At 33.0% G+C, this 21,681-nt stretch overlaps 1 protein-coding gene and 1 long non-coding RNA gene across 5 annotated transcripts in view; one reads left to right on the forward strand and one right to left on the reverse strand.

Moving 5' to 3' along the window:
- LOC145254751 (discoidin domain-containing receptor 2-like) overlaps nucleotides 1–21,681 on the forward strand; it is a 546,415-nt gene that overhangs the window by 383,234 nt on the left and 141,500 nt on the right. For all 4 annotated transcript variants that reach the window (XM_080113491.1, XM_080113493.1, XM_080113492.1 and 1 more), the window contains exon 4: nucleotides 20,795–20,884. In XM_080113491.1, the coding sequence (XP_079969617.1) occupies nucleotides 20,795–20,884 (90 nt within the window). The remainder of the gene's footprint in view (nucleotides 1–20,794; nucleotides 20,885–21,681) is intronic.
- Nucleotides 1–21,681, reverse strand: part of LOC145254752 (uncharacterized) — a 163,998-nt gene that overhangs the window by 38,026 nt on the left and 104,291 nt on the right. The window lies entirely within an intron of this gene.

The raw sequence follows: 21,681 nt of genomic DNA on the forward strand, positions 1-21,681 counted from the left end.
GAAACTTTCAGGTTATGAAAGCATAAGTTCAGTCATCATAACAATAAAATTTGCAATCCCTTCTGATCCATTCAGGCGGAATCGTAAAAAATAGAAGGCATTACTTTTTGAATGTCACTAACATAACTATTTAAAAACTGGATTTTTTTGGTTTGTTTTTTAAACATCACTTAATCCAAGGAGTGAGGAATATTTTAACATATAGTTTATATGATTGAAATAAGGGGAAAAAAATTCCTTAGGGAAACAGACGTTGCTTAATTCAGCTTTAGCATAATAGTCTAAAAATTCTCTGACTGATTTTGTTTGATGCTATTCAGGTTCCATTTTTTTTTTTTTCCATGTTCGTTGAGTGTGATGCAGCAGCTACACAATATAGTTAACTAGCGAAGTGGCACCTGGCATTGCCTGATCGTAAAAATTTAAAAAAAAATTCACTTAACTATAATAATTTAATTTATAAAAACAATTGCCCAGCTGTTAAAAAAAAAGCAAACAAAAAGAACACTGGCCATCAGCCAGAAGCGAAACCAAAAGCAAAATTTTGTAAGCAAAAAGAATAAAAATAATGTGTGCTGGGCGCGAATTCACATAATTTAAGTTAGTAAGTGAATGCATCATTGATGGGACCACAAGGACACAGATGTTATTACGCTGCAAATTTAGCTTTATAAAACGAAATAATGTAATGATAGTTTACACATGCGTGGTTTGCAAACCATATCAAAAGCAAGATTTTTATCTGACCCCCCCCCTTCAAACAAAGGATTTCTACACAAAATATTTGACGATTTTTTCCAATTTTTCGATATTATATGTCCGAGAGATCACTCTTTCTAACAGTACCATGTTTGTGCTTGTTTGATGCGGATGACAAAAGTTTTTAGTGGACATACAAACACACATTAAATTCATGATAATTATCAAATTATTCCCACTTTTAGTTTTAAAAATGTATTATCTTTAAAAATATTAAAAAGATTAAAAAAAAATTATTTAAGTATTTTACATCAGTATACATACCTGGCAGAGCGAGTGAATGTTTGTTGGAGTTGAGGATACGTCCTCAACACTCTGTCCGTCTTATATTACTGTTGGACTGGCATACGGTTCTGTTCAGTTCAAGGAGCCTCACCCTGTCTTCAAGGCGTTAGGTTATTGCTAATTGTCTGAGGTGTCGCTACTGGAAATGCCGCTGGAGCTGCTGAGGCATATTTTGTAGGTCAGAGTGCACTACACTTCATGTGCTGGTTCTTAAAAAACCTCATTTAACCTTGTACGTAACCTTCTTGAAAGGAGGTATATAAACCAATGTTGTGTTGGAAGAACGTTGGAATTATGTTTGATATTTGTGCAAATATTCAAAGTTCATATGAACAGAGGTTGGAAACGTTTCTAACTTTTAAAAAACCATTGAAACCATTTTATTATTTATTTATTTTTTTAAATTCCTCCACCATTACAAGCTCGAATCCCTCCTCCCTTTCGGGGGGGAGGGCTTTGTGGACTTTTGGCCAAGATCAAAGTGTAGTATCTGTTCTGGCAGATGCTGCAATCAAAGACCATTGCCCTTGTGGCAATCTTCTGGTCTATGTAGGGGCAACCCTACATACCAGCCGGCTCTAACTATCCAGCTCCCATTTCCCACCACTCGGGAGCGGGTCCCCTTTTCCTTTCCCCCTCACCCCTCTCTCCAAATTTAAAAAACGGTTTTGTGCCTAATTTACTCAGTGGGAAAGCAAATAAATACAGCTCGTCACCCCCCCCCCCTCCGTGTTTTTTTTTTTTTTTCGTAACTGAACAAATTATGTGATAAGGATTAGAGAAATACACTTTTTGTGTTGTACATTCAGCAGCTGGATTCCCAACTCAGAACAGGCTATCATTAGAACATCCAGAGCAGCTTCTTAGTATACAACCATTCCTTGAAATGTACATTATTGAATTCAACCCTAGGGTGGAGGATGCCAATTCACAAGTAAACTGTTATTCAATTCATGTAGAGGGAGGTTGGGGGGGCGTAAAAATAAAGACTTTCTCATTTTCTTAGATGTTTTAAATGTTTCTCTTATCTTGTTTCGTGAATCGTGGCATAAAATTTCCCCCATTAATATAAAAAATAAATTTGTTGGTCCCAGGACTCAGTAAATTAAAATGATATCAACATCATTAGAATGCAATTTGATAATATCGGATATAACTTAAACTAAAAGGTTTCTAGAAGGAGTAATCTTTTTCCGTGATAGCATACTGGACTGATCTCTAAGTATCTCAGCCTCTCCATAAACGATTGCAACATCCGCGCATGTGTGAACTGCTTTGACGTTAAGTAAATAAATTTGCAGCATCATGGTATCGCCGAATATGTTAAAGGATTATCTCAGAACTATTAGTTTTTGAAATGTGAATTTAGGATGCTGAAATTTCTTTTTTTTTTTTAGATGTGTTCAAAAGCAAAAGAGAATTGCGTCGAAAGTGAGATATCTTTTTGTATTTTTTTAGTAATAATTATTATGCATGGGTGTAGATAGAACACGGCGGATCTAGAGGAATAAACGTTAAGCAAAAAAATGCTCTATTCTTTGTGGCTAGTTGTAGTTCGTGTGGCAACCATTGACAAATGAATGGTTCAACAGAGAGAACATCATAGCTTTGTGGAAGAAGACCATTGTTGATGGCAGCAGAATGATGCACTTCTCGAGTGAACGAAGAATGGTAAAACTAAAGGGTTTGCAGTCATATTAGTCCTTTTCAGAGATGGCGTACTCTACTGGTTTCCATGTATCTGAGCCTCTCCATAATGAATGACTGCTTGTGTATGGTAAAGAGTAACATGCTTCACGAGGTGGACTGTTAGAAATGACCATCATCCACTAGATTTCGAAGATGGTTGTGTACTCTGTCAAGGCAGGATAGAGTTTTGTTAGCATCCCTTTTCCAGATGTGGCAGCAGGACTTCATCTTTTGGCGTATTTGGCTCTAGTATAGGTAGAAGATTGTGTTAAGAGTAAAATATTTTCTTTGTAGTTTTTTTTTTTTTAATTATAATGCTGCATTGTTCAACATGATATCTTTTGATTTTATGCTTTAAAACAAAACTGCATGTGCACATTTATGCATACCTCCATGCATTCCAACACTATGATGGGAAAATTCAGTCCCTCCAAGGTAAATGACCGTCCTTGCCTGGCGAAAAGCCACGCCCTTTATGAGATTAGCCTATTAATATATATGTGTATAAACAGAACACGGTAAATAATTTTTGGACAGAATTTTGTTCTTGAGCATGTGATGAGTCTCTCTGGCGTATGCACATTGATATCAGGGCATCTATTAAACTCTGATTAGATTGTTTAATCAGGAGAAAGTGAGTTTGCAAAGTAAGTTCAATTTTTAAAAAAAATTAGAGACAAAATTTAACATTAGTCTCTTTCAGTCCATTACCTTTCGTTGTTGAGAGAGAGAGAGAGAGAGGGAGAGAGAGAGAGAGAGAGAGAGAGAGAGAGAGAGAACAATGTTTAAGGTGAGGTGTGAGGTGCTCAAAACAATATAGTGGAGAGGGTAAGAGTTAGAAAAAAGATTAAAGTTCTTTTGACGAAATGAAAGATTAAATAGATTTATCTGTCATCATCATGGAAAGAAAAATTATGTTTTAGGAATGTTCGCGCATAATCGATTTAGTATTAAAAAAATTTTCCTGACTGGAAAGATTCTTATAATGACCATCTTAAATAATGAATCGAATAATATAAGGGAGATAATCATATTTTTAAGCTGCCAATGTTTATCTCCCTTTTATTGTTTGATTACTATTTAATCCATTATTGAACGCTGTTGCTATTACAACAATCTGGATTTTGTTTGTTTGTTTGTTTCATTTTTTTTTTTCAAACAAACTTTGGTATTATAAAAAATTAAAAAAAAAACATGCTGAAGCAGAAAAACGATAAATGGCTAGATAGAATCAAATATTGATGTGTCAGATACAATGCTATTGGCGTCTAAATTCTAAAATCTGACAAGATAACTTTATTTGTTAGGGATTTTTTTTTTTTTTTTTTTCATGAATTTTAAACTTCTGGAATGATTTTCTGTTTGTGGAATCCATATTTTCTCATACAGCCCGCACTCTCTCACTTCCCCTCCTCTCGTTAACAAATCTGCAAAATTCGAAAAAACAATTCTTTTTTTCTTCTAATTAGGCATCCTTTTTTTTCTTCATTGTTGATTGCAGCATCAAAATGGTTGAACAAGATACCTTTTTCTTTTTTTAAAGTTACATTTATTTCTTACTTTTTTTTATCTTGCAACTGTGAAATCAATATTGTTAACATTTCCTTCCGAAAATTCCTTGTTCAATTATTTAACCCTTGTAACCAATTTGATTCTATAAAAGACTCTGCGATTTTTTTTCCTCGATTAATTTCGAGCAAGTAGTGCCAGAAATCGAGGTGCAATCAATTTGTATCCATTTAATTCCATCTCGGCTGCTGCTGCTGCCATTGTTGTCTCCACTTAACGATGTTCATTTTTTTTTTTTTTTTTTTTTTTCAGTTCCTAGTCAGTCGTTTGTCTCAATCATTTCAATATTTGTGAAAAATTTTGTTGAATTAAAATAAAAGTTAAAAGCAAAAATCCATTCCCATCAAATGTTTTCCGATTTTTATCATTTCGATTCTTCTCTTTCATTTCGTTTTGGAAAATGTCTGATTTCATTGCTTTTTCCATTCTGTCAACATTTGATTTTCTCAAGTTCGATTGGCTCGCTTCAACAATGCCGCACATCCCTCTTCAAGACAATCGGCTTATAATGTTCAGGTTCTAATCAGCTGATGTTCGTATTTACTTGCCTCCCCACGAGGGCAGAGTTAGACACAAATCTGGATCAAATTCAAATCTGAAATATTTGAATTTTTGAATGTTAGATTGTATCCCTGTTATTCCTCCTAAAAACCTTTGAAATACTTATTTAAAAAAAAAAACTGTTTGATTTTGATTTGTCAGCCTAAATGCTATTTGTGTCTGACTTTAAAAATCCGACTAGATAATTTCATATTAGGCCATATTAGGAGATCTTGTAGGGAATTGAAATTTAAAAAAAGAAAATGAACTTGGTCTTAAATCAGCTAAATATAAGCCACCTTCGGTATTATTCTTATTTACCCCCCCCCCCTGCATCTTGCCAGGACTACAAACCAATCAGGTCATCAGAAAATATATTGTAAGATAGAGAGGTGGGTGGGAGTAAAGCTGAAGTGGATTGTGATCGTGAGGTGGGGCGGAAGTGGGGACGAATCTGATAATCGTGTAAGACAGTTTAGTCAATGAAACAGTTTGTCTTGAAGGTGTTGGCTGGAAGGAAGTGAAGGACACTGAAAGAGAGAATGAATTGAGGATACGGGGAGGAAGGGGAGGGGGTGAACTCAATAGTGGACTACAATTTTCTAGATTAAATGGAGGGAGTTGAGAAGGTGCCAGTTGGCAAGAAATTCTTGTAAGGTGGGGATAGGTATAAGAGGCCGTGCACAGTTTAAATGCAGGGAAGGAAGCCAATGGCTAGGTAGGTATCTTCATGAAATTTGCTGAGGTTGGCAATTCTGAAGACATAACCATCGCTGATTAAGTCTCAGTGTCTTTTGTGCTCTGTAAAAGCGGTTTCCTAACTCGGATCTGAGGACGGGGTCTTTGTTCTTGTTTATTTTTTTTTTATACTGGTACATATTTAACATATCAAGTTATTTTGTCGAATTTTCAAAGATAGACCTAAATAACATTTGAGTTGGCAAATCCAAATTTGCTTCTGAATAGTCAATTTAAATTTTTTATTGTTGTGTCGTGTTATTGGCATTATAATTATGCATTAAACTACAGTTTATTTGAAAGTGAATCAGCCTGGCCCTGGCTCTTGCTAATTTGAAACATTTTAAATAACCATTTAAAAAATAAAAATAAATAAGGAGGATAACTCATTTTAAATTGAGTAATATAATAGGAGTTGTCTACCTTACATTCAAAAATGTGCAAAGAAATAAAAATTAAAAACTAAACTGACTTTACTGCATCCCTAGAAACGTTAGATAAGTAAAACTAATCTATTATTAATATTATTAATATTATTAATATATTCTGGTGAAAAAAAAATGTATTCGACATTACAAAGATTTATCAACTAGTAGAATCCATGTTACGATGTTGCTGGAGAATATTTAGGAATTAAAGCAACTTCTGTTTCCGCCCCTGAACTCCATTTGTTGAAACCACACCAAAGACCATAACCGTGACTGGAAACTTCGTTGAGCTGTCCCCTCAAGTATTGAATCATCCGGATTTGCATTTTGAGGGTGCTGGCAATGGTCCTGCTGTCATAACTTGGATTGGTGTAGAGCATGAGTTGTTCAGCGGCGCATCTCCAATCTTGCTCGTTGAACCCTAACTCTATATCTCTTGGGATATGTACACAACTGGCCAACTAGTAAATGGTCTGAAAAAACAAAACAAAAACAAAACAAAAAAACGGTTTTCATCAAACGGAAATGGAATCATGTGGTCTTTACTAGGGCGAAAATTTTATCGTTCTACCCTGTATAAATATTTAGTTCCATTTGACATTCCAATTTACTACTAAATTACAGAGAATGAACATCTAGATAGAAATTCTGGGGTGACGTGATATTTATATTGTACAATGCACGATAGCGTCGTCATCGTTTTATTTTAGTAAGGTAGTCAATTAATCTTAATATGAATCGCTAAATCCGAATGCGCCGGCGTACGACGGTGATAGTGTTATTCACTTCCTGAATTACCAATTTTTCGTCTCAAATTGTTGTGAATGGTCCCATAAATATCGCTTTACTGAACTCTACCTAAAGTCACTGATGTAAATGCTGGCACCTCTTTGTTGACTTAATATCCCAGCAAAGTGTCGTGTTTCCTGTCCGCCATTCCAACTCTTTGAAAAGCAAATACCACAATGTATGGGAATAAATTATGCTAGAATTACCAAAGTTAAAAGTTAAACACTGGGATTTGAGAATTGTGTCTCCCATTACGTTTTTCGTCTATAGAGATTATTGCAGAATGGCACAAACTCTCATCTCGGCACATTTTATTTCCTTCTTTCAACCGATTTAATAAGTTCTTTCTCATTTATTTTGTTTATACAGATTCGAAAAATCTCATACACAACGTTGTTTTGTCAGATTTTTCCAAATTAGACCTACATAGCAAGAGATCTGACAAATCACTGTTCTAAAAATACTAGAAACGTAATTCCCTAAAGTTTCGCTTCCAAAATAATTATTCCGGCAAAGAACATTATTGAAATGGAGACAATTTTAAATATTGACCTTTGATATTGATGCACCGAAATTAAAGTAAAATTGGGTTTTTATTAAAGTTGGAAATGTTCGTAGAACAAACTATGTCCAGTTTCTTACTATGGAAGTAGAGTATGTAAACCAACCCAACAAACATATAGTGACACAAGGTAAGTGTGATAGAGAGAAACTTAGCAAAAAATGAGTCATGTGATGATCGATTTCAGATTATGGTTAATCAGAAAAATTAAAATTGATTCCTATTTCAGACACAACTCAACCTAAGAACTAAGGAATATTTAAGTATGTATTTTGTGTTTTGAAAGTATATGGTAAAATATATTTTAGAAACTAACATTGATTCGCTCATCTTTAGTATATTTGATCTATCACACACACACACGGCTACTTCATTTAATCACATAAATTGATATGCGAAAATATAACTTCATGTGTAGATTTTCAGTATTTATTTCAACATATATAGGTAGAGCTAAGTAGTAAGTTATAAAAAATATATATGGCAAGTAAGTTACACAAAATATTCTGTGTTTCATTCTCGTGAGAATTCGTCAGGCATAATCCTTAAATTTAAAAATAAAATAAGCCTGACGAGTTCTCACAAGAATGAAACGTGGAATATTCTGTGTAGCTTAATTGCCATATATATTTTTATAACTTACTATATATATATATATATATATATATATATATATATATATATATATATATATATATATATCTGTAATATAAAGCTGTGTGTGTGGTATATGGTTGACTATTAAAAAAAAAACTGATTACATATAATGATAGAAAATGTATCGAGACACAGGAATGGGTATGTTTGATCCCGCAGAATAGTAGTTCATAAAAATTGTGGGGTCTGCGTACGCACCTGGTCCACAAAGTATGGAAATAAAAATTTGTAAAATACACAAAAAAAAACGTTTACAAGTGTTTTTGAAATAGATGTACATAAGAATACTTTGATAAGTATGTTTTAACTTAAATAGGGATTGTATAATAAAATTGTGGGGTTTGTGTTCGCGCCTGGCCTCCATGGAATGGAAATAGGCACAAACTTTAATAAAGACTTTTCATATCTATCTGCGTAAGTATACTTTGATAATTATGTTTCAGTTCGAAGAAATATGGTTTAATAAAATTATGAGGCGTTCGTTTGTATCTGACCTCCATAGAATGGAAATATGTCACAAAGTTTAACAAGGTTTTTTAATATAGATCCACAGAATATTGTGATAAGTGTTTCAGTGTGAACAGGTATGGTATAATAAATTATGGGATTTATCTATTTTATTTTTACTTTCATCATATTTTGCTTTGGTTTTGATACCCCCAAATTCAACCCAAATTTACAACCCTTCCTTTTCATAATCTATCATACTTTCATAAATCAGAGTCCATTTTCTGTAGGCTGTTTTCGAACCCAGCCAACGACGGGTACTTTTGCTAGTATATATATATTAGTGTTGGGACGATTCCAATATTATTCCTGATTCCAATAAGATTACGGATTCCAATTCTTTATAAATCTCTAAATATTTAACTATAGAGTTGTATTTTTTCTCTGATTACCGTAAAAACACTCACGTTAAATGTGCAAATATTTTCCTAAACATAAAACATACTTGTGGTTTTAGCTTCACTGGTAGTTTAAAATCAATAAATATTTATTATTTTATCATTATTACCAGCAATGGAAAATTTAGCTTTAAACAAAATGAAATAAAAAAAGACAATTAAAAGAATCGTTTTGGCATCGGAAAATCGGTACAAATTTTTCCGATTCCGATTAATCGTCCCAACACTAATATATACTAGCCTAGCTAGTATATATTAGTGTGACCATTTGGGAATGCTAGGCGCTGTATGTGCTCTCTGCTTATCAGCATTGTTTTCAGTCGTCCTGAACCTCCACTTACCACTAATATTTAACAATGTTGACTCAGGAGAGGTGTGGTTGGAGATTGTGCAACTCTTGCCACAAAAATTTTATGTGCCGGCACCTTTATAGTGGGTATCCAATAGTCTGTCAAGATTGAAGGAAGCTATCATATATATACGCAGGTCGTTTCAAAAGTAAAGCTTCTCTTTTTTTTTTTTTTTCACTCAAAAAATTGAAGAGCTACGAGAACAAAAACGAGCGACCTTTTGTGTTTCAGAATTTCTTTTCTTACATGGTTATCATCGTTCTCAATGCACTTTTGCCAGGAATTTAATGACGTATCTCTTAATTCTGACACACGTTCATGACGGGGGTTGTTTTCTTAGAGTTTCACACTGTCAATATCTGCAACAAAGAGATGAATGAATGCATTAGTTCAGTCATCATAACAATGCAATTTGCGGTCCCCTCTGATCCATTCTGGCAGAACAAAAAAAAAAATAGGAGGCATTACTTTTTGAATGCCCCACACACATATATATATATATATGTGTGTGTGTGTGTGTGAAAGTGTCTGTCTGTCTGTGTACATTTCCCTACGCAATAATTCTGTCAATTTTAAGTCTACTGACTCGAAATTTGATATACAGGGTATTGAAATATGGGAAAATCGATGTGATCGGTTTTCGACCAGAAATTTGGCGATTTAGGGGTCAAAGTTCAACGATTTGACCTTTTAGAATTCTACCAAACTCCTCCGATAATTTTCGGTCTAAACACTTGAAATTTTAGATATAGGTTAATTGGACATGGATCTAACTTAATAACTTGATTTGAGCCCAAAACAATAAATTTTAAGGGGTCATAATAGGGGTCAAAGTTAAAAAAATTGACCACTTTTTTTTTTTTGCTCAACATACATCTCCAAATACGCGAGCAAAGCCGGGCACGGGCACCCATACTAGTATATATATAATTGTGTGTGTTGCATAATGAGCTGTTTTTTTTGTAGATGCTAATATTTAGCAAAAATATTAGCATCAACAAAAATAAGGAGGGGGAGGGGTGATATACGAAATTATTCCAATATAAATGTATTTACTTTTTTTTTTATTCAATATTCTTATATAATGATTTTGCAAGAAAAAAAAGTAAAATTATTCTAAAATAAAAATAACAACTAACTTTACCTACTGGTTAGTCCATTTCTAATTAACAATAGTCTAAATTAAACAAACTGTAAAATCCTATTTACTTATCTCCCACGAGGGCAGACTTAGACACAAGGTCAATTTTCAACATGGTGATAATACAACTCCTCCAAAAGGGGCATTCTCGATTGAAAGGAAAAATTCAAATTTCCTCAGTTCTGAAGGATTTCTCCTTCATTGACTGAGGACAGAGAAAATGAAGTGTAATATCAGAACAGATATTTCACTTTGCTCCTAGCCAAAAAGCAAAAAAAAAAAAAAACCTATAAAGTCTATTTGTGTCAGATCTTGTAAATATGTTTTATATATTTCTATTTCGAGCTTTGTAAGCTCTTCCATTTGAAGAAGGTTCATGTTCTCTTCCCCCCCCCCCACCTTATTGTAACCTCATATCCACCATTTTTATGCCTTTTATACTCCTCTTCCATCGATGGACAGGAAATGAACATTGCTTCTCTATTGCTCGCTGGAGGATATTAATATCTAATCCAGCCTACAAAGACGACTTATTGAACTGACCCTGGCCACCGTATTGACCGCTTTCTTCAAACTAAAAGCAACGACGACATTCTTCTCAGCTTGGTATTGCTAGAACCAACATGGGCTCGACTGTCAAAAGTAGGAATGTCTTCATACGAATATCGTGAAAGCTTGTAGAATATTGATCGTATGTGTTGTAGATTGTAATATCCTTGTAATCTTGGATATTCCTGGTGTCGAAGTTTCAAAGTTAGACCTTAACAGCAATGCATGTGACAAATCGACATTTTATTCTGGGTAGCGATATTTTTTTTCTTTCTCCTTTTTGACTTTCTTTTATTTTTTTTTTATTTTTTTTTACATCAAAATATTTTTAAGTGTAGAGAAACGTTCAACGTTCTGAATCAGGAAAAACATATGTATTTTCGGTTGCCTGGAAGATTTGATTCTTTTACAAAAAAAAAAAAAAATCTATGAATTATCGACAAGGCAGAAGCCGGTAATTTATTTATTTACCAGAGAGTTCGACTCATGAGGGGATGTGGAGAATGTTTTGTGCACATGAACATGTGATATTAAAAGGAAAACGATACATCAACAACAAATGTGTTCGAATCTCATAAAATTTGTAATTTCCTATCTTTCGGCAAAATTAAATATTGTTTTGTTGTATTTCATTGTTTTAGTATATACTAGCATTTGAATTGCAAAATGTTAATTTCAACTTATCTACATGTTTCTGTTACTTTTGCGCATACACAAATTCATTCATAGCTTAAAGTGGTTTAATTTTAAATCTTATCTGTCGATAGCATTTTTTTTTTTTTACTTTTGAAATCGGTTCTATATATCATAATAGCAATTCTTCCCCCTTTATCAGAAAGATCGCTCATGGAATGTGAGGACTAAAAGGGGAAATAAGGGAAGCTAGAATGACAAGGCTACCGGAAGTAAACCAAAGATCCATTTTCTACTACGATTTATTGTTTTTTCTTTCTAATTAACCGTTATATCTGATTGATGATACAATTAAATCTCTCTCTCTCTCTCTCTCTCTCTCTCTCTCTCTCTCTCTCTCTCTTAGCCAAGTTGTTTCAATCGCTGTAATATTTCTTAATATCTCTGTGAGTATTCAAGGAAAAAGCGATCCTCTTTTATCGGCATCGCCATCTAATTTACATATGTGTATCTGTACACATTACAATCACTAATTCTTTAAATTAACGGGATTATTTATTATTAGTAAATAGCTACATTTTAATGTTCGTAGTATGTTTATCGCCTTTTATCCTCCTTTTTTGATAAATAGGATCTCCCGATCGAATCATTTATAATCTGGAAACCGTGACACACGTACGTACGTTAAAGGTACTACGGTACTAATACATAGAGACATCCACTTATTAGTTGTTGAATCAACATACAGTGAAAGGGTCTGAAAGAAATACAAAGCTAAGAAAGCGATGAGTGACTTGTTCATTATTTATTATTTTGTTAAACTTTTTTTCAGGTTAATTAGAACAATAAAATGTTAAGCGTAATTTAGCTGAGATTTAAATGAATACCCAAATAAATTAAACATTTGGTTTTATAAAAAGAAGAATGTCTTAATAGATGAGTCGCAGTTTATGAATTCTTGAACGAAAGAGTGAATGCGGTATTATGGCGAAAAAGGATGCTAGCTAAGAGAATCTTTTAATTCTAGAGTGACAAGGATGACCAACGAACCCCATCTTCCCCCTTCGGGTCAAGATCAAAGTGTAGTATCTGTTCTTCAGATGCTGCACTTCAATTTCTTGTTCTCTGTCAGTGGAAGAGAAATCCTTCACGACTGAGATAATCTTTACTTTTGTTCCTTTTCTCCACATTAAAAAAAAAAACACCTTGGTGTCTAACTCTGTCCCGTGGGGAGGCATTGTAAATAGGAATCTCATCTTCCCCCTTTTTGAGTTGGCCTTGTGTCTAAATTTTTTGTTCATGTTTAATTTATATTGTATTTTTTTAAAACCTGAATAAAAAATTTAATACGTCAAAGTGGAATAAATAATAGTGATATTGATCCACATTTGGTGCGTGTACCTAGCTTTTCATAGAGATAGTACAAAACACACCCTAAAATATTCATTATTACTTGGATTGAGTTATATTTGAAAAATAATGTTTTAATTATTTAAATTAACCGCACTTTGTAATGAACTAAATGCTTTTTCTCTATGCTCTAATGACACAAAATACATCCTAAGATATTCATTAGTTCTGGCATTGAGTTATGTTTGAAAACGAAATGTTATTTTAATTGTTTGAAGTAGTCGTAATTTGTAATGAACTCAGTGCTTTTTCTATGTACTCCAATGACACAAAATACATGCTAAAATATACATTAGTTCTGGCATTGAGTTATGTTTGAAAAAAAAAAACGATTCCATTTTAACTGTTTTAATTAGCCGTAATTTGTAATTAACTGAACAGGCCACCCATCTTTCATTAAGTTATCCATGTATTTCTCTTGCCTGCTCCCACTGTGTGTTGATTCAGTCTCTCCTTAATATTTCTAAATGTCTCCATGAATATTTAGAAAAAGAGTAACTTTTTTTTCCAGCTTATTATTATAGTGTGTTTGGATGCAGCGTAAACACAAATGTAAATTAGAAACATAATACGTTGTGTTACATGTATACTAGCAATAAGAAAAATATATCATTTTTAGTCACGCAAGAAGGATTTCCCAGCATATATATCAGTTTCTGAAATGTTGAATAAAATGAAAGCAGAACAAGAAGTGGTAGTGGTTGTGACATACGTCTCGTGTATACACACGGACTCACGCGTCCCTTTGGAAGGTTTTTATTGTCTTCCAAATTGTGCGTGGTGACCAAGATAATGTTTAGTTCAGAAAAGAGTGAAAGGTCATGACATTCTCAGGAGAAAAAAAACAGTCGACTGCGATAAGTGTTTGTTGCAAAATATGATACATTGATACAGGTGACCTCAAGAGGAGAATTCGCTCTTTGACCTTTTCCTTCATCCCTCCTACCATGTAGATCCATCATTGGATATCTCTACCACAGATTCATAGAATGCAGGAGCCATGATCTTTAAAAAGTGATGCCTATTTACCATTTTTAATTTTTATTTTGAGAAATTCATAAAAATAAAAAGTGCAGGTATTAGCAGGAACCCATGCACACGAAAGATCTTAAGAACTCTCGGCTCCCACATCTGAACCCCACTGAAGTATTTTTACTATATGCATATATTTTTTTTTCTCGCCAATTTTTCACAAAAAAAAACCCCACTTGTCTAGCCAAAACCACTATCAATAAATTCCCTCACTCTTTATCAGTGCCTAGACCTAAGCATGGATTCCATCAACAAAGCTTCTTTCCTAGAACTGCCCGTCAGTGGAACTCCTACTTTCTAGCTGACTTCAAGTCCAACGTAAACAAGTTCTTATTGAACCGTCCTCGCAAATAATCTAATCATACCAAATTTCCACCACAAACAATTACTACACTATTATCCTAATGGCTACAATACACACATTAACCCTTATCCTCGAGTTGCCTCCAGGCCTTTATATCTGGCAACCCTTTTGTGAAAAGAAAAAACAAAACAAAAAACTATAAATATTAATTGTAGTGTTCTGTATTAATTTCTAAATAATAATGGACATTTAAACGTTTGCGTTATTTCATAACTCTAATAGCAACATATTTACCTAGATGTGAGAAATTTTGGGGGCGTAGTGGTTTTGAATAATAGCAAAAATAATAAGACACTGGAAGGAAGGTGCTATTTGATAGCAAATCTTTTGAGGCGTGTTGGTAAATCAATTAATTTTTCTGTTAATAAGTTTCTTTATTACATAAGTTTAAAAAATAGTTAATAAAATCTTGCATGCACATTTAAAATTTAATCAAAATATATGTTTTTTCAGTTGGTGCGTTGAGTTGATATTTGTAATCTGACATGTGATTCATTTCATAAACCCTTTTTTATTTGCCTTTAAAATGTGAAAATTGGAAAATCATGGGATATTGATTAAACATTTTATTGTACCAAGTGAAATCGCATCAAATATAAACACCTCAAAAACTATGACATCATGCATCCTATGTTTTTGTTTTCGCAATAACGTACACACACACCTAACTTTGCATAGAAAAAGCATGCTGAAACTGGGATTGAGTTATACTTGAAAAATGCTGTTTCAATTGTTTTAATTAACCGTGAATTCAATGATTTTCTATATACTACAATGACACAAAGTACATGCTAAAATATTCATTACTCGGATTGAGTTATGTTTGAAAAAAAATGTTATTTTAAATTGTTTAAAGTAGCTGTAGTTTGTAATGAACTAAATGATTTTTCTATGTATTCCAATGGCATAAAATCCATGCTAAAATATTCATTAGTTCTGAGATTGAGTTATATTTGAAAAAAAATACTCCATGAATAACAATTACATAAGTTTAAAAATAGCTAATAACATCTCACACACACATTAAATCTTTTTCTTTTTTTTTTAAATTGGTGCGTTGAGTTGACATTTGTTATCTGGTATGCAATTTATGCAATAAATCCTTGTTTTTTGGCCTCAAAAATGTGTGAAATTTTAAAACAATTTATAGATTTTGAGCTTTTTATGTAAAAAGTTAAGTGTCTGCATTGTAATCATCACTTTTACTAAAATAAGTATTTTCTGAAAGAAACTGGAACGAAAGATATATTGTAATTTTCGGATATTGCATATTCCTTTTATGGCAATTTCTATCTGAATGAAAATAAGAATTTCTAATAATTATTTGATATTATAAAACGAAAGACAGTATCAGTGTTATGATTCTGTGATTATATATGATATAATATATAATAATAATATATAATACATATATATTATTAAATAATGGACTTTGTTGCTAATGGAAAAAAATAATTTCCATTTGTAATTGACATTTGCTGCAGAAAAGAAAAAGGTCTTCCCTGTAAAAAATATTCCAAGCAGGAATAAACGTATTTGCATAGAAATTGAATCAAATTACGATGTTTTCTTTTTAACAACATGGACCAACGTTCAAGAAAAGGGTATGGCTATTCAGAATGAAATATCGATATTTTATGATGAAAGCTATTCATGTCTAAAGTGAAAATTCTGGCAAACTTAATTGTACATATTATAGATGGAGGGGAAAAAAGTGACCAAGTATTTTTTCCCTTCATATTTCCATCTAGAATCGTAGAAATCAATTAAATATTTTTTTTATTTTTATTTAATTTGAGTTATGCTTAGGAATGGCGTCACTGTTCATGAATGATGTGTCGTGATCTTTTCTGATACGAAAGAATGTATCTGTATTATGAGTACGACATAATCACGTTGACACACTGGTTCTCATTAGATCATTAAAGTTAAGCAACGCTGGGCCTAGTCAGTACCGGATGGGTGACCAATTTGGGAATTCCAGGCACTGTATGTAGGAGGACGTTGACCTCCCTGCAAGAGTTGCAAAAACCTAACGTCGTCATTTCCCCTAACAGGGATATACATGTGATAAATTTTATATTCCCATGGAATTTATCCTTTGGAGGAAACCAGTTCAACCTGCATAAGGTTAGTACCGGTTCCATTTCCATTTTTCATCAGTATTATGATTTTGTAATAAATAGCAAAATTTGTTGCTGATTAAAAAAAAATGACATTTGCTGCAGGAAAAATGTCTTTGTAATAAATATTCAAACAAAAATAATTGTTTGCAAAAACAAACAAAAACAATCCCAATTTTATTTTTAAACAACATGGACCAATGCTAAAGAAAAAGAAATGGCTATTCAGAGTGAAATATTTGCATTTTGGGACAAATTATTTCGACCTGAAATAAATAAGAAAAGCAATCTGTTCGTTTTTCTATTTAGCCATAAAATGTTTTAAGTTAAAAATGTTTATGCATTAATATAAGCAACATTTTGCTTGCAAAAAAACTTTTGTAATAAATACTTATTTTATTTCTTTTACGTTTACACAGCTGAATTGAATGTTTAGTATTTTACCTCTACATTTTTGTTGGTATTTATCATCTGCCTCCCCAGCCAGCTAGCATCTGCTCCACCCAGGTAGCATGTGACACAAGCTTGATTTAATGTAGTGTACCCAGCACAGGGTTTGTTTATATTTGCTATTTCAAGTACACAGAGTTTTTGTTTGTTTTTTTTTTTTTTTTTTTTTTTTAAATCAGCAACCATCATCTGCTAAGCCTTTTTAATAGCAGTGCCACAGTTTCTATATTCAGTGGTGGCTGTAAATCTCCAAAGCCCCTAACCAGTTTTCTGAGGAATTTCAACAGAACAAGAAGAATCTCCCTTTCGTCTCGTATGTCATGATTTTGTTGTGTTATTTTGCTATCTTTTTTGTGCTAGTCCATAAAACAAATATTGAAGGCACAAAGAACATCCAACCTTCTGGATACTTAACTTCTTGCTTACTGTTCACACCTCAATAAATTTAGCGTTTGAGAATGCATCAGCTTTACTGCTTGACTCCACAAGTTGCAAACTATCTTAAACCTAACCTATAAAGTTAACTTGTCAGATTTTTAAAGTTAGGCCCACATAGCAATACATTTGATAAATCGATACTTGATTCAGACTAACATTTTTTCCCCCCAGTATGTTATTAACCCCGATATGATTTAGTTTAAGTTTGTTTTTTTGTTTTTTCTAATAACTAGACCGGCTCAGAAACTGGTTAGACTAGGAACATTTTTTTGATTAAGACTTAAACAAAACCAGTGACTTACAAAATTGATCAAAAGAATTTTCTACCGGGTGGAACGATAGAATTGTCGCACTAGAAAACATGGCATGATTCCATTTCCATTCAGTGAAAACCGATTTTCTTTTCTTTTTTTTTTTTGCTGTAAACCATGTACTAGTTGACCAGTTGTGTCCAAATCCCAAGAGCGATAGGAGCCTTCTATCATGTCTGAACGTGACACAATGTTCAACGAATGAGATCGTAAATGTGTTGTTGTACACTCATGCTCTTTACTGATCCAAGTTATGACAGCAGGACCATTGCCAGCACCTTCAAAATGCCACAAATAACAAGGACGTGCCCAGGGTGATGAAAACAAAGTTTCTAGTCATGGTTATGGTCTTTGGTGTGGTTTCAATTGAGGGCCACATCATGCCACCTCACATCTTCAAAATCGACTTAAAAGTCAACACCAAAGTGTACCTGGATGTGCTGAAGAATGTGGCAATCCCCTGGTGCAATCAGGTTGTCGCTGGCAGACCCTGGGTGTGACAGCAGGACTTGGTATCGGCCTACAAGCTGAAAGAGATCCAGGCTTGGCTTGCTATGACTTTGTACTCTTCTATCACTGACCTTCCCTCCTTCCCGACCTGAACCCGCTAGACTACTTTATTTGGTCATACGTTGAGAACATCACCAACATGACCTCCCACAATGCCAAAGCCAGCCTGATTGTCGCCATCCATCAAGTATTCGCCGAGCTCCCACCAGCGCTTGTGGAAAAGGCATCTGGATCCGTATTGAGATTGTGATTGAGGCTGAAGGCGGCTACATTGAATAAATGTCAGCTCTTTTAAATAATCAAGTTACCTGAATTGATTTTTTCAATAAAAGTTTTAACATAAAGCTGTAGTATTGTTTTTTTTAGGGCGACAACTTCATCGTTCAACCCTGTACATTTCTCTTTACTTATTTAAAGTCAACTTTTTCCCAATCTACGTCTTCATCAAGCACAGAAAATGTCTTTTATTGTTGTTTTTTTTTTCTTCTTCCTTGTGGCATAGTGTTAATAAAAAGTAAAGTCCGTGTAATATTTAACAGTTATTTTTTTTTTAATTGTTCTAATACGAAGGACCGTTTGGCTCGCGTGAAGTCGATTAGGAATTTATTTAGTGACACTTTGCAATGAGAAAGGAAAACGGAAAAAGAAAACAAAAAAAAACTGTTTCTATCTCCGATGAAGGCAGATATCGTCGAAATCAAGTTGATTTTAAATAAGTAAATATTTTTAAAATCTGTTTCTTAAACTAAAAAATTCCAGTTTAAGTATTATGTTAAACATTGGAAATAGTGAAGACCAGTGTCACCAGATCTAAAATGTTGCAATCAATTTTATAAAAAATAAAGTAAAATGACGGGATTACAATTAAATAAGCTTTATTGTTGTCTCCGTGAGAATTAGGTTCCCTTAAGGAATTTAAGGATTATGCTTAGGAAAATAATTCGTTTTTCCAATCTTTTTGCATTCTTTTTTTTTGTGCAAAGTTTATTTTGCGCAGGATTTGATTATTTGCTGCAGTATGTTTTCAAATGTTAGGCACACGAGGCAATTAAATTATTATTTCGAGAAACTTCAGAAATCCATTGCAATTAAAACTCCATGATTTAAAAGAATGCAATTTGTAACCATTTCCCAAAGCAATTAATCTAATTCCAATTTTAAAATTGGAATTATTATTTTCCCCACTTTTATTAAAAACAAACTGTGTATACCCGGCGTTGCCCGAGATTCATCAATGTCATTTTAGTATAATATAGACGATATTGGCAAGGCTGCTGCAAAGCAGGTAGGCTCCCTCTATCATGCTAGAAAATTACTCACACCAGAAAATATCCTATATCTTTAGAAAGCCACAATGGAGTATCATTGCCACATCCAAGCTGGTGCATTTACCACTCGCCTCTGTCACTCTTAGACAGGGTCCCAAAAGGAGTCTCAAATCTAATAGGTCCCACACTATCAGTCAAGCTCCAACCTCTGTCTCATCGCTGCAATGTTGCATCTCTGTGTTTCTTTTACAAATATTTTAATGGAATGTGTTCTAATGAACTCTTAGCACTTGTGCCCCCTCGACTATCATACTCCTGACTAACCCGACAAGTAGCAAAATCCCACCCCTTCACTGTTGTGGTTCCTAGATGCCAGAAAACATTCTACTCTAATAGTTTCCTCTTTTGGATTTCTAAACTTTAGAATTCCCGCCCTGTTTCATTTTTTTCCTTACTGTACTAACTTGCAAAAGTTTAAATGTAATGTGAACAGACATCTTGCTGCTAGATCCTCTGCAGTTCCCTGTCAGACACGATCCTAAATAACAGTAACCCTTTATACTCCAAGTGGCAATATGCCTTGTTTAGACTGAAAAGGAATTTAAAAAAATAAATTATGATTTCAATAATTATCGCAATAAAATTTGAGTTTAAAATAATGTGCCAGTCATGTATAGGTGTTAAATACACAAATATGCAGAAACATGCAAAACGTTTACAGAATCTTATTTATAAAAAAAATTGAAGACTCAAATAGTGTTGTAGCTATGAATCGATATTTGATTTTGCCTAGCTAATTTGCTTCTTTTTTTTTCTTTTTTTTTTATTTAGCATGTTGTTTTACAATACTAAAATATCTTTGGTCCTAGTTAATTTAAAAAACTTATTCCACTTGGTAAGATCGTTACAACAGCCACAATCTTAAATAACGAATAAATAATGTAAGAAGAGTAAATCTTTGGCGTTTAAAATATGAATTATCTCCCTTATATTATTTAATTTATTATTGAAAAAAAAATTTTTTTCACCCTTCTTTTCAATACCATTTTCTAACCATTTGTTTGTGTGTGTCAGTGTTTCTCATATACACAATGTTATTTTATTTTATTAGCATTTCTTGCCTATTTTTAAAATTTTACTTGTAATTTTAAATTAATTTAAAATATGCATACAAAGAAGATAGAGCAGCACCGGGCTGGGACAGCTAGTGTAAGATATTTGTGAAATGTTAAAAGAAGCTCAGATAGCACAAATTTTTATGTTTATTTATTTTTTAATTCTTGTACATTTTCAGGGTCAGGAATACACTGAAGCCTATGTGTTGGAATACCAACGTGAAGACAATGGCCAATGGCTTCGATTCCGAAACAGAGGGGGTGATGAGGTAAGTGATATTTATATTAGTTTTTATTAAGAAAACAAACCTTTTTTTTTTTTTTTTTGCTGTTTTAAACGATCAATCATTTTTATAATCTAATATAAAGTTATTTTGTTAGATTTTCAAAGTCAGACCCAAAGAGCAGTCCATTTGACATATCAATATTTGAGTTGAACTAATCTATTATTACGTTCTTTTTTTTCTCTCTATGTTTTTGACACCAATATATTTTATTTTGCATTAATTTCTTTCTGAAAATACTTATTCCAGCTAAGAAAACTGTTTCAGTGAAAACATTTTCTCTTATTCATCGAAACAGATTCAAGAGAAGTTATTTTGTACAACTATACAGATTTCTCTCCCTTGAGGACTTAAAAATGCATATATAGTTAATTTAGTTATGTTACCTCAAGCTTGTATGCAAGTATGTGTATCTCATCTTATTGCCTGTTCTTCACTATTATGAAATAATAAAATGAACGGTACTTGTTACAGTTTAATCAAGACATTCAAAAATGAAAATATCGAAAAGAAAAAAAAAGAAGAAGCTTATATTGTACGTATCCGTTTTGAACTGAAGATCTACGAAAAAAATTTGATTTAATTTGATCGAATATTTTTTTTTATTTACAGCGGAAAAACATGTTTTTATTTTTCCATTATGGAAATTTTTAACACGCCAAGGGGAGATAACTCACTCCCTCCCCATCTTTATTACTCACTTTTCTTCCAAAAAATTGAAACTTTTGCTTGGTATCATAACAAATTGTTTTTCGCTGTAAAACAAAAACTACTTGATGAAA

Source organism: Euprymna scolopes, chromosome 30 (genome assembly GCF_053919585.1).
Source record: "Euprymna scolopes isolate OS-2025 chromosome 30, ASM5391958v1, whole genome shotgun sequence".
NCBI classification, from domain to species: Eukaryota; Metazoa; Mollusca; class Cephalopoda; order Sepiida; family Sepiolidae; genus Euprymna; species Euprymna scolopes.